A 17,433-nucleotide genomic window follows, 5' to 3' on the forward strand; every position below is an offset into this window, starting at 1 on the left:
GCGCTGACTGAGGCCGGCAAACTTTGACAAATGGGGTCAAGGTGGAGAATTCTCACGCTTGACTCTTAGACAGTAATTTCCTGAGTTTTTCTCATTGTCTACTTACTCCCTTTGTATCATTTTGTTGTAATGAAACAGTACAAACTTTCAAGGGTTAGATTCACTTCCAGTGTTTTCTTTAAATTCTTGATTCCCCTACCTATTCAATAGAGGACAAAAGCATTTCCTCACCTTGCAACCATCCTCAAGAACACTATATGTGAAGCGACTGTTGCCCTCAGCTCGGATCTCCACATCATTGGATCCTTGCAGCAGAAGAGCCTTCTTCAGGTTGCCACTGGCCTCATCCATATAGGCGATGCTGTTCTTGCAGTGGTAGGTGAGGTTCTGCGAGGCCTCTGTGGACAGCAGTCTTAGGAAGGTCATCTGAATACTTGCTGTATTAGGTGCCAGATTGTCATCTCCGTAGCCAAACTGTGGTAGTGAAAAAAGTTCATTAGCCAGAGATGATCTAAATCCTATAGAATAGTTCTGAAAATGGTCCTGAATCCAACTTAAGGACCGGAAAGTGAGAAACTCACATGGAATCCACCATTCATGGCTTCTCCGAACCAAACATGTTTGCGTTCAGCACCCTTGGTAGTCCACCAGTTCTTGCGTGGGATGTTGGCGGGTTTTGGATAGACGCAAGTCTCGCCGGTCTCCATGTTGCAGAACACCTTGATAGCATCAACGGTGCAGCCCTGGTTAGGATCAATCCAGTATTCACCTAAAGAGAGAGACAAAACTTTCTTAATACCACACATTTTCCCTATTCTTCACAAGACCTCTTACATGAACTCCACTGTAACCATGCTTCTCTCTGATGCAAACTCACCGCTCTTCCAGTCTGGGTGGCAGAGTTTCAGGTCTCTGCAGGTCCGGGCAGGGCTCTTTTTAGTACCGTCAGGGCTACGAATGCTCTCGACCTGGTTGTTCAGGGATTTCAGAGTGGCATCCACCTCGGCATCATTCTGACGGCTGCCTTCTGCAGCTTGGTCTGCCCTGTAGGAATCAGGACCCTTTTCAAGCTGAGACAGACCAGCAAAAGCAGACATGTCGATGCCAGGTCCCGGTGGGCCAGGAAGACCAGGGGGTCCAGGATTTCCAGGGGGACCCTATGGAGAAGCAGTGTATTTTACTGACACTGATTTACAGTTATGTGTCCTTAATTTTTTTTTTAATCAGAATATTTAAATTGCCCCTATTATGCTTTTTCAGATATTACCTTTAAAGCTTCATGTAGGGTGTAATAAAGCTGTTTGGGAAGTTCTAAAGATCAAAATGCAGATAAATACAGTTATTGTCTCCTATGTAGGTTTGTAACTAATTTGCATAATGCCAGCCAGCGGTCTTCATTGGCTGAACAGCGTCTCTTTGCCCCGCCCTCAATCACTGTAGTTGTATCTGAGACTGGAAGAGTTTGGTTCGTGTTGTTCATGTCAAGAAGACGCTGTTTTCTGCTGCCAAAGCAAATCCACTTTGATGAGATTGATACGGTAAAACCGACGCCATCGTTACTGTTCGTATCACTGTGTATCAAGAGCTGAGATTCAGATATGATAATGAGCGTTTGGTTTCTGACCAATCAGAGCAGAGCAGCTCTCAGAAAGGCGGGGTTTAGAGAGACCGAATCCTTGATCAAACCGTTTCAGACACTGAGAGAAAAGAGCTGATGCTGCAGTGGATATATTATGCTATTTACTTTAGATACATGTAAACCTGTTGTAGGAGACTCCAAAACAACAATAGAAACCTTTAAAATAGCATAATAGGGGCACTTCAAGACCAGCATTTCCCAACCCTTGTCCTGGAACACCCCCAACAGCACACATTTTGGGAGTATCCATTATCTAACATGCCCATTTCAGGTCTTGGAGTCTCTACTAATTGACTGACCAGTTGAATCAGGTGTGTTTAACTAGAGAGACAAACCAAATGTGAAATGTTGGAGGTACTTCCTGGATACTCCAGGAAGGTTGGGAACCAATGTGTAAATCTAGTTTTTGCTATGGTACTCACGGATGGCCCAGTCTCTCCAGAACGACCACGAGGTCCAGGGGGTCCAATAGGTCCAGGCGAACCATTTGCTCCATCTTTTCCAGCTGGACCAACAGGGCCTGGGGGTCCCTGGAAAGAGACAGAAAGTCTGAGTCTCAGCACAGCGTCACCTGTTTGCATAGTCCAAGGGTTTCTAATCCTGATGACCTCCAACGTTTAGTTCCAACCTCTTCCAAAAAAATAGTTTTTAAGACCTTGATCAGTTAGCTCAGGTGTGTTTGAGGTTGGAGCTAAACTGTTATTCCTGGGTACGTACTCTTGCTCCACCGGGTCCAGAAGGTCCAGAAGCACCTTGGTCACCAGGCTGGCCCTGTGTGTGGATTGTACAGGAGTTATTGCATCACATCTTACCTCAGAATTTGTACATGGAATGCTTTAGTTCAAATGTCACAAAGAAATAGCAACTTACAGGAGGCCCAGGCAGACCTTGAAGACCGGTGAAACCTCTATGTCCTTTCTGTCCTCTTTCACCTGAGTCGCCAGCTTCTCCCTTATCTCCACGTGGCCCTTGTGGTCCCTGTGATTAATGAACATGGGCATTGCAACTGCACATTAAGTCTAAATTGAATTTTATGCATGCATTGACACATTGACTGCTGAAAGCAGAATTTGGGTTTCAGCTAGGGCTGCATGATTAATCGAAATTAAAACACATGTGATTTGGCAATTGGCAGTGAAGTATGACTGAATGCTGCTCCATCTGAAAGCCAGGGGGCGCTCTCACGCAGAAACTCCAAATATGCCCCGCAGAAGAAAGATTACGCATGTCGTTCCAGGAAATCTCTATGGCATCATACTATGGCTGTAGCTGAATAAACAGAACATTGAAACGCTTTGATTGATTAAACAGACTAATAAACACACGACTACGACAATATATGGTTTATCTGAGTTCTTCAAGCCTTCTCGGGTATTTTCATAATAATAAAGTATATTTATAATGCAATGCTAAATGACATTTATTACTGTATAGAATATCATGAAATAGTTTGTTGTGTGCCTTATTCTGTATAAGAAGCCACATTATCTCACAGAAGGATATTTCCAAACGGTCAACTGATGTTATGAAGTGAGTTTGGAGTAAAAATATGTTATTAAATGTTATCTTTAGTTGGACATGAGGTTTATAAATGCTTCTCATGTTTGGAAAGATGTTTGACGCGTGTTGCTTCAAATGCACGTTACTGATCACAGAGCCGCGCTTCACTGACAAGCTGCGCATAAAAAAAAAAAATAATCGCAGCCTTTGCGATTTCATAATCGCACTAAGCCAAACGGTTTAAGCGTGATTTTGGGTTAATTTCGATTAATTGTGCAGCCCTAGTTTCAGCACTTGAATTTTTAGAACTGGCACAAAATAAACAAGGCAAAGAAAAGTCCAAAGTTTTATTAACGTGTGACAAGAAAAGTACTTACAGGCATTCCCCGAGCTCCAGCAGGCCCTGGAGATCCAGCAGGTCCTTTGGGTCCCTGCAGTTAAATGTAATTAGTGTGTCAAGTATCTTCATCTTTTGCCTTGAAATCATCTTTTGAAAATCATAAATCTTTTTTTTTTTCTGCCTTATCATTTTCCAGCAGTGCACAGGACAGTGCTTTCCACTCTTCTATGTATTAACAGCAGCTTTAAGACATGATCCCATCCAGCTATACCACTTTCCAGATTGAAAGGGAAATTCAGCTAAAGCTTGGAATGTCTCAACACTCATTTTGATTTATGTTTTATAGTGTTTATAGTGATTTAAAGCCACTCATACACATTCCACCCTGTTGAGAAAATGTACATTGTCAGTACTGAAAAGAATTTCAAGGTGAACCATTAACTAGTACACAAAATCACTTTCTTTTTAATCAAGTGATGTATTTCTAAAAAATGCTGAGAACATTTAACAAAATTCTAGCCTACATTGTTGGTAAAAAAAAAAAAAAAATCTATGTGTATATATATATATGTATATATATGTATCAGATGATATCAGCCAACTAACCCTTTAATAACATCAATAGAACAAACCCTTTTCTAGACACAATGATCCAGACTAATAAACTAATATTTGATAATTTTTTCAACACAAATAAAAGAGCTCTAGGAATCTGTACTTACGGCCTCTCCTCTGTCTCCCTGTTTACCAGTGGGTCCGACTGGACCAGGGGCACCAGAACCACCCGGAGCACCAGGAGCACCAGCTGGACCAGTGTCGCCTCTGTCACCCTGAACAGAACAGTCAACAAGCATAAAACATTGATAATGCATTGATAATGGCTCTGTGATGCATGAACATTATATTCCCCACCTTTATTCCCGCAGAACCATCTCGGCCAGGAGGACCATCAGATCCAGGATTGCCCTGAAAAACAATGTATAATATTAAACTCGCCATGAGCTCTTGTACAGTATGTATATATGTATTGTTTATGTATTATTTTGACAAATAATAATTTTCAACAAACTGACCAAATCTGTCAGAGAGTACAATATAAATTTGCAGCATTGCTACAAAATCAGTGACGGGCCGCCACATCTGTCTCATCGTGACGTTATACAGAGGATGCTCCGAGATCCCGCTATACAACACATAGACAAGCCTTGACTGGCAAAACATGCCATATGGTCTTCAGCATGTCCTTGACGAAGATGGGAAAATTATTAACCTGCTCAAAGCATTCATAGTTTTCAGTCACGTGACCAGCGCGGAGACCTGGAGGGCAAAACATCCACAGAACCGCAGCACAGGCCTGTCATTCACGTGAAAACTATGAATAGCCTCTAAATGCCATTTTCCCCACATTTTATGTGAAGAACTGGAAGTGCATTGCCCTCCTCAGCAATTCCTGGTTTACTCAGTCGGATGTTGATTGTGAAGAGTGAGCGTTGTATATACTGCACCAGAATGAATGCAGATTGGCTGAAGTGCAGCATGGCCTTACATACAGGTTTGATTAAAGATTACAAGGTCTAAAAAATGAGTGAAATTATAGATGCATAGATGAATTATTCAGGATAAGACCAGTAGCATTTATTAAAAAATGGATCCAATTTGGATTTCATAATGTCTTAAGAATTTATTGTAAGGATTTTGACAGTGGGCATTCAAGTGGGATCCAGATGTGGGTTGAACCAGCTGCTTTGAAGTTATTTGTATTGTATAGTGCTATATATATATATATATAAGTGCTATATAAATAAATAAAATTTGTGGCAGCTATTGTAGATGCTGCAATTTGGAACTGGGCTACTTGATCTGGTCTAAGATAACTTGTTTTGTTGGTCGTGTCCCATGTAACTCTTTCTGCTGGTTGCTAAATTCAGATACTGATCAGTAAGATCAGAGACTGAAGCATAATTCTTAGAGGAGTTTTAACTTTCAAATCTGCTACCATCTTTACTAAATCAAAGGCACTGAAATATTGTGTAGATAAAATTAGATTAGCTTATTTCATCTGAGAAATGTAATTCAGGTGTGGCCTCAACTGTGTGAGATCCCAAAAGGTTTGCATATTTTCCTTGGTTTATTTTACAAGTTGATTTTAAAGGGGACCTATAATGCCCCTTTTCACAAGATGTAATATAATTCTGTGGTGTCCCAGAATGTGTCTCTGAAGTTTCAGCTCAAAATACCCCACAGATCATTTATTATAGCTTGTCAAATTTGCCCCTATTTGAGTGTGAGCAAAAACACGCCGTTTTTGTGTGTGTCCCTTTAAATGCAAATGAGCTGCTGCTCCCGGCCCCCTTTCCAGAAGAGGGCGGAGCTTTAACAGCTCGCGCTTCGGTCGCTCAACAACAACAAAGCTGGAGAATCTCATGCAGCCAAAATGAGGATTGTCAGTAACGGTGTTCAGCCTTACATTGTTCAAACCGGAGTCGACACTGATGGAGAGACTCAGGAAGAAGTTACAACTTTTAGACGTTTCTGAATGGTTAGTGGATAAATTTATGTAGTTGCTGTGGAGTTGATTCAACTCATCGACTAGTGTGTGCCGTCATGTTAATCTTTTGTGCAAATCCAGTATGGACGCCCACTATACATAGCGTACCTGTTTGTCAAACAGAGCCATACACACCAAACTAATGTTTATGATTGCTATTAAATGCTGTGAATGGTCTAATATTTTTTCCAAAATATCGCTCGGACAGAAATGCTCCTTTTTTAGCAATTGAGCTCACCAGGGTCAACTTGCAAGCTAACAAAACTCTAAATAGTGTTCAGTGCTTGTCTGTGCAGCTGATGACAGAACAGTTAGCATGCTTTGTTCGAACTTGTGCCATGGCCTTAGAACTGGTACACCGTTTTCGCTTACAAAAACAAAATGGCCGTGGGTGAAAACGTGCAGATTAAGGGGTGATAATATTATAAGATCCCCTTCCTATGTCACAAAGGGAGCGAAATCTAAGCGGCTTGTTTTTTTTAACATGCTTGCAGAGAAGTTACTGAGCTGTCCTTTTTCACATTTTCTGGGTTAGTAGATACACTGGGGACCCGATTATAGCACTTAAACACGGAAAAAGGCAGATTTTCATGATATGTCCCCTTTAAAGGTGGTGTTGGAATAAATCACCAGGGTTGTAGCGTACCTCTCTCCCGGGCTCTCCAGCAGCTCCGGTCATACCCGGCGCTCCCACTGGTCCAGGTGGTCCACGGTCTCCAGATCCTCCGGGAGCTCCTTGTTTCCCAGGCTCACCCTGTAATGGGCATTCATCAATCAAAAGTGATTCAGTAACATCTACCTGTGTTAGCTTGCACATATAACATTTTTCCTTTGTTATTTCTTAATTCTTTTCCCGCCATTGACTGAATATTCTGTCAATCCATGTTTTCACTGTTATGCGGTAGGGGGGCGCTATTACACATCTTCTGAAAGAGTACAGCATCTCCGGATCAAAACACAGATGAAGAAGAAGCAGAAACAAGCAATAGAAGCATTTCTGATGCTCATGTAAAATAACACGTTCATCAAACATTAAACAACATATAAACTTAAAAAACCTGCCTAACGTTACTGAATGAAATGTTAAACCCATGAAGAGGAAACGACTGTGGGGTGTTGATTGACTCTTTATTTACTACTTTACTTTGTTTTATCTACTTATTCAAGTGTTGATAAAAAAAAAGATTGCATTAAGCTAGAATAAAATGTTTTTTTGCTTCAAAGCAGAGGCTCTGTTCTTTCTTTTGATACATTGCATGTTCAGATACACACAATATTCTGGGAAACATGACATTTTAGGGAAAATGAAAAAAAAAAAAAAATTCTGGCAGGAAAGAGTTAACAGTAAATGCTATTCAAGAAATGACCTTTGATTTTTATTCATGCTGTTGTGATTTTTGGTGAAACTGTGAAGACTGCTCATCTCTGTGGTTAATGGTGCATGAGACAAAGCAAAAGTGCCTCCATATGCCTTGCATAAGATATATTCACAGCAAAGGGATGTTTTATTGGCATAAGCAGCTGATCATAAAATATGGAAAAGCATTCAGATCCTATTATCAGTTTGTCATATTCACTGGAAACTCAACAGCTGGCAAAGTATGATTACATAAAGTCCACCTTAAAGGAAAATCGGATAAAAAGCTCATGACTGACATCGATTCCCCTGTCACTGAACCATCACAAATGTTGATGTGTTTTCATCATTAGGACATTAAATGTCAGTGTGGGACTCACAGAGGGTCCAGGCAGGCCGGGGAAACCTCTTTCACCCCGCTGTCCAGGGAGTCCAACAATTCCACGCTGACCAGCCAGACCCTGAGGACCTGACGGCCCATCTGGACCCTGGAACGGGACAGAAGTCAAATGCAATTACCCAACGATGGAACCTAAAAACAGCTTGTTGATTAACAGCTTAATGTCAAGTTGCAGTAATGCAGGATTGGGTGAGTTATTACTGAGGTCAAAGTTGAGGCACATTTAATGAGATTCAGTAAAACTACATACGGGAGGACCATCTTCTCCAGGATCTCCCTTCTCGCCAGCAGGACCAGCTGACCCACGCAACCCAGCGTCACCGGGTCTTCCAGGAGGACCACCGTCACCACGCACACCCTTTGGACCATCTTTACCAGGAGGACCAGCAGGACCAGCGGGACCCGGGTTACCCTGAGAACGGACATTAATATGTTCTTATGAAGAAACATACTGAGGGACATGATGGACATCAGTTTAAGCATCAATAATTCGTGCTCTCAGAACATCCATTACACTAATCAAATCTTGTACACTACACTAGAGGTGTGCATTTTGACACTGTAGTGAACAGGGTCATTGATTTACTTACATTGGGACCAGGAGGTCCAACTCTACCTGCGGCTCCAGGGAAACCTGTGGCACCCTGCAAAAATCATAAAAATATAACATTTAGTTTCAAGATCTACATTTACAAAGAACACCCTTTGGTTTGCACTTACTGGAGGTCCTTGAGCACCACGAGCCCCTTTCGGTCCAGACACACCAGTTGGTCCCTATAACCAAAGCAGGAATAAATGATATGAAGAAATATAGGCACGTTATCGAAAAACAGTAACGCAAACGAAAATGGCTGATGTTACCTGAGGACCTGGAGCTCCAGAAGGCCCCTGAGGGCCCGGTGCACCGGCATCACCCTTCTGTCCACCTTCACCCTGCTCTCCCTTAATGCCAGGCTGTCCATCTGCACCCTAACACATCCAAAAAAACTCATTTAACAATCAATGACAATATTAAGGGGGATCTGTTCATCTTTCTTTAGTGTGTAATGTTGCTGTTTGAGCATGAAAAAGCTCTGCAAAGTCCCTCCAGCGGGAGTTATTTTCTATATCAATGTCAGTGTTTCTGAACTCCCTGAAACACCTCCATTGTAGTCTTGGGTTTTCTTCACAATTTTCCTCATTTAAATAATTCATATGCAGAATAAAGGGGCGGGGCCTGGTCGATTGAGTTAGTAGTTTGTTGAAACTGGCGGTTATGGTAAGGGGCGGGACATTTCCCAAACACTAATCACAACACACCGCTCCAGCCGAATCTCCTGATCAAAACACAGGCGAAGAAGATGCAGAATCAAGCGATAGCATATGTAAGCAGATGCATATGTAAAATAACGCGATCATCAACATTAAACAGTATATAAATCAAAACTGACTAATGTTACCGAATGAATGTCGATCCAGGACGAGCTATAGGACTGTGAAGCTTTGGGGGAGCTGATGGACTCGATCTACTCCATCTATATTTTGATCATCTTTCTGAATCTGATCTTTGACAAAAATGCTCAGCTTTTCGCATTAAAGTTAGCTTTTTTTTTATAAAACGTACCCATATTCAAGTCTTGATAAAAAAGGAACGCATAAAGCTAGAATACAAAATAAAAAAGCAGAGACTCTTTTGACATGTTGCATGTCATACAACAAAATATTCTGGGGGCCATGAAATCTTAGTGAAAATACTCAAAAACGCTGGCAGTGGCTGGCAACTTAAAAAAAAAAAAATGCCCAAAACGCCAGAAAGAGTTAATCAGATGCAACTGTTCGTTCGTCATTTATAATATTACTTTTAAATCTGTCCTGATTATAGTGTTTGATTAAAATCAGGTCTATTCATTACTGAATCAATGACAGTTTAATAGAACTGATTTCTGCTTGTTCCTCTACTACATTTAACTAAAAATGTCCCAAAAAGAGTTCACAATGCCTAAAAACAGAGATGATTGTCAGACAGTTTCACTGGCAAACATTCTCACAGCTCCAGCTCACGAATCAGCTTGACCACTGAAGATCTTTTAGAAGGACTTAAAAGATTTAACTGCACAAGTACAGTCCTCTCAAACCATGCTACAAAACTGCCATCACTGCCATACTGTTGCGGTAACAGTTTTAAACGTCTGGGACCGATGAAGAGACAACAGCCAAACAGAAAGCAGAAGCAGCAACAAATCATATTTACTATGTTCTGATGTAGTTACATCATTCATGATTTGACAGCACACTCATTGGCCTTCTTCTTATACTGAGTATACTGAGATCTCAGTGCTAACTTTATCAAATATATATTTACAATCAAGCAATTATAAGCATTGCTTTCTCATCATTTGCACCATCTTCCCCACTTCAAAAAGGAGTTTCACTATTAGTTGGGTAACCTCTAGGTCAAAGAAATTATTAATTGTGGGCTTTGTTTGTGCACTGAGAAACTTATATTCCTGTAGTTTGATGGTAATGTGAGAGACTTTATTGTCAGGCAGAAATAAAGAAAAACAGCAGCTATTAAGATTGTACTTACAGGTGGACCAGCAAAACCAGCAGCACCAGGAGGACCAGTCTCTCCTCGGTCACCCTGTCAAAAAGATATATATATATATAACTTTTGTACATGGATTACTAAGTTATCTAAATTATAACTGTTGATGATTTGACTCGATTCATCCATTCATCTATCCATCTACATGTATATGTTGATATGATGTTCTTTTCTAACTGTATTATGTCATGTTGCTAAGACAGCCAATCACAGCACTGCTTTGATCACAGTTCAAACATCTGCCCTTTCCACAAGAACTTAACCAGATTTTTATCCAAAAATGTGTTTGTGAGATCCGAAATATCCAAGATGGCCGAAAGTGATGCCAGGCCTAGGAAAATTCACGTCTTCACCCTTTATTCAAATACTATTAAGATTTTGTAAGCATATTGCATAGTTATGCTTTGAGTCGATTGTTTTATTTGTGATAATAATGCACTGAAACATGGCAAATTGTGTGATAATTTTTGTCCAGGCTGTCATACAAAGAAATTATGAACACATGCAAAAACAAGAGGGAACCAACAAAATATTAATAACTGATTATACTGTAGTGTTTTTTGCATAGTAAAATAAAACCTGTAACTGTAGTTCGCCTTTTTTGCCAAATAATTTAGTCAGATAAACACCCTAACCAAGTTTAGTGTTTCTTTCTTCCCTCATATTTAAAATATTTAAAAAATCCAAAACATTTTACAGTTTAATCGAACTTGTAGGGTCAATAAAAACAAATATCCCCTCCGGACGTCACTTTTGGCCACTACTGCATGTCATATCATGTATTACGTGAGGTATGAAGAAATCGGACCAGGATTCATACGAGATGACGTCGGTATGAATTTTCATGTCATCTCTGAGCAACAGAAGATCACTGCTCGCAATGCATTACATACACAAGTAGCAAAAATATGTTGATTTAGATGGAGAATGTATGGAAAGTAGATAAATGACCCTATTATGAGCACAGATATAGTGTGTGAGGGACTCACAGGAACACCGCGAGTACCAGCAGCTCCAGACGGCCCCGCCGGACCAGATTCTCCCTGAGGAACGAATGAGCACAGGATCAGACTTAGTTATGACTAAATGTGTGATGCAGTGATTAACACTGGATATTCAACACAGAAATGAACTGTAAACTTTAGTACCTTTTCACCGTTGGGTCCCGCAGGACCCGTAGGACCAATTGGACCAGTTAAACCCTGTAAAGACACAAGAATTCTGTTCATCAGCAGTTTGACTCTCAATTCACATCCATCCATCCGTCCAGATCTGAACTCATAATTTAATTTGCAATCTGCAACATGCTCACATTACACATGATGTCATGTGTTTATGTATTCTGATTCATGTATTGAATTATATACTGTAGACCAGTGATGACCAGTCGCTTTAATACTGCACAGGAAGCCTAAAAAAATATAGCAATATCATTTATCTATGTATAAATAACCTTTGTAAATTACACAGTACTCAACTATTTGACCAAATAAAAGTGTGAAATATAACAGGGCACTATCACACTCTTCATGATCTGCTTTACACAATTCGTGTGCAAGTGTTTTTGACCCTCTTGTGTCCCATGAGACATGAGACAATACGTTCATCTGTGCTTGAAACAAAACAACCAACCACAGATGTAAAAAATCAACACAAAGTCAATATGAAAAGTTCAGAATATGTTAGTATCTATTGGAGGAAAAAAGATGTTTAATCATCTTACTCTTGCGCCGTCTTTCCCAGGAGCTCCTTCAGGTCCTTTCTCACCATTGTCACCCTGTGAAACACAGACAGTCAAATCTTATAACTGATCTTATGATATCTTGATATCTTAAATATATTGTGAGGAGAATACTAAACAATAATGAGCGTTTAATATATATAGGCGTAATCTAGGCTATTTCACGCTCAAGCACAAGCATAAATCTTGCCGCAAAAGTAATGCTTATGAATGTGTCGTGAAAAGAATAGCAAGGAGACATTTTAAATATTTATTAATAAAGTAGTGTTTTTTGAGTCAGTGTCGGCTGCAAAGATGAAGTTGACGATGCTGCATCACCATCTCCGCAGTATAGAGAAATGCACCTTTCATACAGATTGCATTTCCAATTTGAATTGATTAATTTAAAAGTAGACATTTCAAGCTTTCTATAGATTTATTTCTCATGTCTGTGGAGCAAGTATACACTGAGTTTCGGTTCATTTTTGTGACGCGCTCCAGTTCACAGAGACCGAGACGGCAGAAAGCGCATCCTGTTTGTTTTATTTATTTTACAAAGACACAACATGTTCTTGTTATTGTGAGTTTACACAAATAAAAGCCCTTTACAGTTTCGAATGTTGGATTATTCTTCTCTGTATGACTAAAAATGATGGAATATTTTAAGTTGTTTCCACTGTTATCAGGTAAAAATGCAAGTGATCGCGCTGGCGCCTCCATCTCATGCAGTAAGCGCGCTATACTTCAGCTTCCACACTCCACACAAACACTTGGATATGCGCCTAATATTAGCGCACGTTTATCTAGGTTAGCGTTAGAGCGAGCAGCCATTACTACTTACTTATGTTTTAAATGATAAGCCAATACCTATCTATGTGCAGAAGTACTTTAATAATCAAGACATTTTCATAGAGAGCAGATCTGAATAAATCTCACAGAGATGTTTAGTTGTTGCACTTACTCTGTCACCCTTTGGTCCAGGAATCCCAGAGGTCCCTCTCTCTCCAGGCATTCCCTGTAATCCCGGAGGTCCCTGAGCACCGGGAGCTCCCCCCGGACCGACGCCGCCCTACAGATGAGCAGAACATAACAGACACACAGTTAGAGCCACACATCCAGTGAAAGCGGCACAGAAAAAAGCAGGAGATTTTCATGGTTATCTCTGTCCCACTGATCTGCTTACCTTGGGTCCGTCGGTTCCTGGAGTTCCTGGCAAACCACGAGGCCCCTGGAGGCCCTGCGGCCCCGCACCTCCTCTCTCTCCTGGGAAACCACGTTCACCCTGAGAAGGACAAGGGAACTTTAACACAGGAGAATACAACATACTTAAAAAAGCAAAGAGAAAGTGAGGAGTTGAGACTCACTCGGGGTCCAGTGACCCCTGCGGCTCCAGCCTCTCCTGGAACACCCTGAATAAGCAAAGACAGACACAACACATTATTATGCATCAATGTGTGGCCAGCAGAATAACAAGTAAAGTTTCCTCGTCGGATTCAGGAACTCTTACCTGATCACCGGGTTTACCTCCTTCACCAGGGGGACCAGGGGGTCCGGGCAGACCCTATGAACATCAAAAAACATGAACATCCAGTAATAAAAAAACAAGTGAAGCCTTTTAGTGAGTCAGTGAATCATTCACTCAAAAGATTTGTTCAAAAGCACTGATTCATCCAGTAATAAAACAAGTGAAGTCTTTATGAGTGAGTCATTGAATCATTCATTCAAATCATTTTTTTTTCATCTCTATTTTAAACAAAAAAATCATGATTATCAATATATCCAGAATCGTGCAGCTCTAATATAAGCCATGACAACAGTTGTCAGTTGTTCAGTGATCTGCAGCGTTCACACACTCACCTGGAAGCCCGATGGTCCGGGCTGACCCTGCTCTCCTCTCTCTCCTGCGGGACCCTGTGAACATCACATCATCTCAGTGCTCATTCCTTCATAACCTTACATAAGCATGTGACACACATAGAGACACACTCACAGCAGGTCCAGGCGGTCCAGCAGCACCCGTCTCACCATCTTTACCAGGCAGACCCTGCAGAGGACAACACATCCGTCACTACACTGTTGTGTGATGTGAAGTAAGGTGTGAAAGGGTGTGTTGTATGTTGCTGACAAGCTCTTCTAGTTTCTGTAATACCTGTTTGGTATTACAGTTTTTTTAATCGCAAGGATTCCATTTCTACAGTAATACCATACTGAAATATATTCTGAATCTAAAAAATTAAATACTATCAATGAAATTAGATGTAGCTGAACACTTACACAGGTGTAGCCTGTCTTTGAATTTCATTACTATCTATACAAAAGGGGAAACTATGGAATAATAGTGAATTATAAACAGTAGAGAGTGTCATTCTCGTTTTGTAAAGAAATTTTACAAAAGAAAACATTGCATAATGCCACATGTTGTTAGTGTTTTAGGTCGTTGTTTTAAGTGTTTGTTGGGTGAAGCCTGTGCTAGTGTTCTGGAAGAATGGGTTGATTTGAGACATGAATGAAGTGATTTGGTAGTTTTAGTGCATTTTGAATGTGAAATTAACTGCTGTGAAGCTGAAACTGTGTGAAGAGTTTTGAAAAAGTGATCAAGTATTGAGAAATGTGTCCTAGTGATTGTAACACCTGTGTGTGTTCAGCTACATCTGACTGTTTTGATAGTATTTTTTAGATTCAGAAAATATTTCAGAATATTCTGTATGTATGCAAATTTCTGTCTTATTCATTTTTGTATTATGCTTGGTTTTGAACTTAAGTTTAACGGTTTTGAAAGAGTATGTAAACATGCAAAGGTTCATAGTTTTGCTGGTGTTTGTGTCGAAGTGAGAAAAGAATTCATTTGAAAGAAGTCATTGAATGCATTTTGTGCCAAAGCAATGATAAATGATCCAGTTTATCCACATGATGTTGTGATCACTGTGTGAAGAGATTTGAAAAAGTGAAAAATCAAGGTATGTTTACTTGCAAAGCAAAACATTAAGTCTTGTTAACTTAAAAATGATCACAATTAAATGAGTTTTAGCTTAAAACAAGAACAAATATCTGCCAGTGGAGTCAGAAAAATAATCTTGTTTTCCCTTTTGAATTAAGTTTATTTTTCAGACCCTACTAGCAGATTTTTAAGCTTAAACTTAATTGTGAAAAAAAAAAAGACTTAATAATAGCCTTAGTAATTTCACTTCTCCAGTAAATGTGTGTTTAGATATTTGTACTGGAAAACAAGACAAAAATAGGAAGAAAATCCTATTTTACTATGTTGCAATTGTACAAATGTCATCCCAGTCTTCTGAAGAATCATCTTACACATCCAAGAATTTCACTCTACATGCTCCACCATGTGCACTTGACCATAAAGCTTTGATTTGACTTGAAATAAAAGCCAATCACTAGTTCTGCATGTTTTCTTTATAATGTTACACATGCTATTTTTTACTTTGTAAATGATCATTTACCCAAATCTATGTTTAGTAATGTTGACTGAAATATATATGAGCCACCGAAAAGTATCCAAATGTCCCGTTTTCCTTAAAACACATCACCGTTTTAGCTCTGGAAGACAGAAACTGCCAAGAAACACTGCCAAGAGAGCTCAGCACCGCTAATGAGAAGGACCGTTTCTGCTCTGGTGTAGATGTGTTGAGTATATTAGAAAGCAAAACTTACACGCAAACCCGGAGCTCCAGCGAGTCCCTTCTCTCCAGCCTTCCCAGCCTCACCCTGCAGCGAGAGGAAGACGCCTGATATAAACTGCCGGCATTTAAGTCATTAAGATGTAGAGCAATAATACTTGTTTTCAATTATAAATAGTGTTTAGCATAACACGTTCGAGTTGCCGTAATTCACATAAAAAAACAGACGTGTATTGACAAGAGTTTTCATGTTTACATTGCCACCCTTGGGTCCAGGGAATCCCATCACTCCAGGCTGACCGCGAACACCCTGAGGTCCCGGGGGTCCCGGACGGCCGTCTTCACCAGCAGCGCCCTACGTCTCGACAGAACACCACCGTTATTCAGGATCCAAACACATTACTAGAGTTCATCGCGATTTCAAAATAAAAGTTTATGATCTGAGTTTGCATGTTCTGATGTCCACATATACTTGTTCAAGAAATATTACTGCCTCATTGTATGTATTTTAAAGGCTATTGTTTGCTTAGGTCTATTTTTAATACCACAAAAAAATATCAGGTAACTTGATTAATCGTCAAAATAATCAGCTGATTAATCATTAGTGAGAACCCTAATATAGTCAAAATATTGGCTTATAAAAATGTCTACTCACAGAGGGACCGACTTTGCCCTGTGGACCGGCATCACCGGGACGTCCCGTCAGCCCCTGCATAACGAGAATGCCCATGATTATGACAAACACGTATAATTAGTATCAAATCTGTTTGAATTGGCTCTACAGACAGATGGACTGATTTACCCTTGCACCAGGCAGACCCGGTTCTCCGGGCCGTCCTGGATCTCCGCTGGCTCCCTTAGGCCCCGATACGCCCGCAGCTCCACGCTCACCCGGAGCGCCCTGCAACACACCAGGATATTGAAGAAAATGTTTTTTTCCATACTATAATGATCAATGGGGACCAGCAACTGTTTGGTTACCCATATTCTTCAAAATATCTTCTTTTGTGCTCAGCAGAAGACAGACATTCTGGTCATTTATGGTTTTGTTAAGAAGCATCATAGCGGTAATTTATCAGCAATGTTACATCATATCCGGCATGATATTCTGGTATTTTTCCAGAAATTTATTTATTTTTTTTTGCATTTTTAGCATGGCGTTTCACCTTTGGACCAGCCAGACCATCTTGTCCAGGAAAACCTCGATTACCAGGAGCTCCCTGAAGAAAACATGTTGTTAAAGGTTATTAATAACAGAACACAGGACAACGCTTCATCTGACAGAACTAGAAACACTGTGCTTAAGAGAGTGTAGTCACGTGAAGAATGTTACAAAAGAATGTTACAATGTGAAGAATGTTATGAGGCGACAGGGTCTCACTCTCTCTCCAGGCGGCCCGACGGGTCCAGCAGCACCAGGCTCTCCTCTGGGTCCTCGTTTACCTTCCTCTCCGGCAGGGCCAGGGGCACCTTGAAGACCGGCGCTACCCTAAACATTAAAACATTCATTTTCATTTAACTACGACACATTTAACACACTGCATCCTCTGACAGACAGAACATAAACACACTGACAGAAGGTTTAAATACTAAAAACTGAATTTTCACGTGTTTTTGCTTGCATCTATAAACAGCAGCTGTAAAATCAATATTTAAATTATTATTTAAAACACTTAAAAAAATGTAAATTTAAACACATTTTAATGTGAG

General features: G+C 40.3%; 1 protein-coding gene across 1 annotated transcript in view; it reads right to left on the bottom strand.

Annotated features, from left to right (window-relative positions):
• The window catches only part of col2a1b (collagen, type II, alpha 1b), a 50,884-nt gene that overhangs the window by 3,198 nt on the left and 30,253 nt on the right, over positions 1-17,433 (bottom strand). Inside the window, exons 23-53 of the mRNA XM_051913173.1 lie at positions 17,105-17,212; positions 16,890-16,943; positions 16,526-16,624; positions 16,379-16,432; positions 15,980-16,078; positions 15,758-15,811; positions 14,079-14,132; positions 13,946-13,999; positions 13,596-13,649; positions 13,453-13,497; positions 13,272-13,370; positions 13,050-13,157; positions 12,092-12,145; positions 11,517-11,570; positions 11,358-11,411; positions 10,351-10,404; positions 8,646-8,753; positions 8,505-8,558; positions 8,375-8,428; positions 8,035-8,196; positions 7,765-7,872; positions 6,674-6,781; positions 4,392-4,445; positions 4,202-4,309; positions 3,517-3,570; positions 2,510-2,617; positions 2,357-2,410; positions 2,062-2,169; positions 878-1,157; positions 582-769; positions 232-474 (exon numbers count right to left, since the gene is read on the bottom strand). Coding sequence (XP_051769133.1) covers positions 232-474; positions 582-769; positions 878-1,157; positions 2,062-2,169; positions 2,357-2,410; positions 2,510-2,617; positions 3,517-3,570; positions 4,202-4,309; positions 4,392-4,445; positions 6,674-6,781; positions 7,765-7,872; positions 8,035-8,196; positions 8,375-8,428; positions 8,505-8,558; positions 8,646-8,753; positions 10,351-10,404; positions 11,358-11,411; positions 11,517-11,570; positions 12,092-12,145; positions 13,050-13,157; positions 13,272-13,370; positions 13,453-13,497; positions 13,596-13,649; positions 13,946-13,999; positions 14,079-14,132; positions 15,758-15,811; positions 15,980-16,078; positions 16,379-16,432; positions 16,526-16,624; positions 16,890-16,943; positions 17,105-17,212 — 2,889 coding nt within the window. The remainder of the gene's footprint in view (positions 1-231; positions 475-581; positions 770-877; positions 1,158-2,061; positions 2,170-2,356; positions 2,411-2,509; positions 2,618-3,516; positions 3,571-4,201; positions 4,310-4,391; positions 4,446-6,673; positions 6,782-7,764; positions 7,873-8,034; positions 8,197-8,374; positions 8,429-8,504; positions 8,559-8,645; positions 8,754-10,350; positions 10,405-11,357; positions 11,412-11,516; positions 11,571-12,091; positions 12,146-13,049; positions 13,158-13,271; positions 13,371-13,452; positions 13,498-13,595; positions 13,650-13,945; positions 14,000-14,078; positions 14,133-15,757; positions 15,812-15,979; positions 16,079-16,378; positions 16,433-16,525; positions 16,625-16,889; positions 16,944-17,104; positions 17,213-17,433) is intronic.

The sequence above is a fragment of the Ctenopharyngodon idella genome, chromosome 11, assembly GCF_019924925.1.
Source record: "Ctenopharyngodon idella isolate HZGC_01 chromosome 11, HZGC01, whole genome shotgun sequence".
Classification (NCBI taxonomy): Eukaryota; Metazoa; Chordata; class Actinopteri; order Cypriniformes; family Xenocyprididae; genus Ctenopharyngodon; species Ctenopharyngodon idella.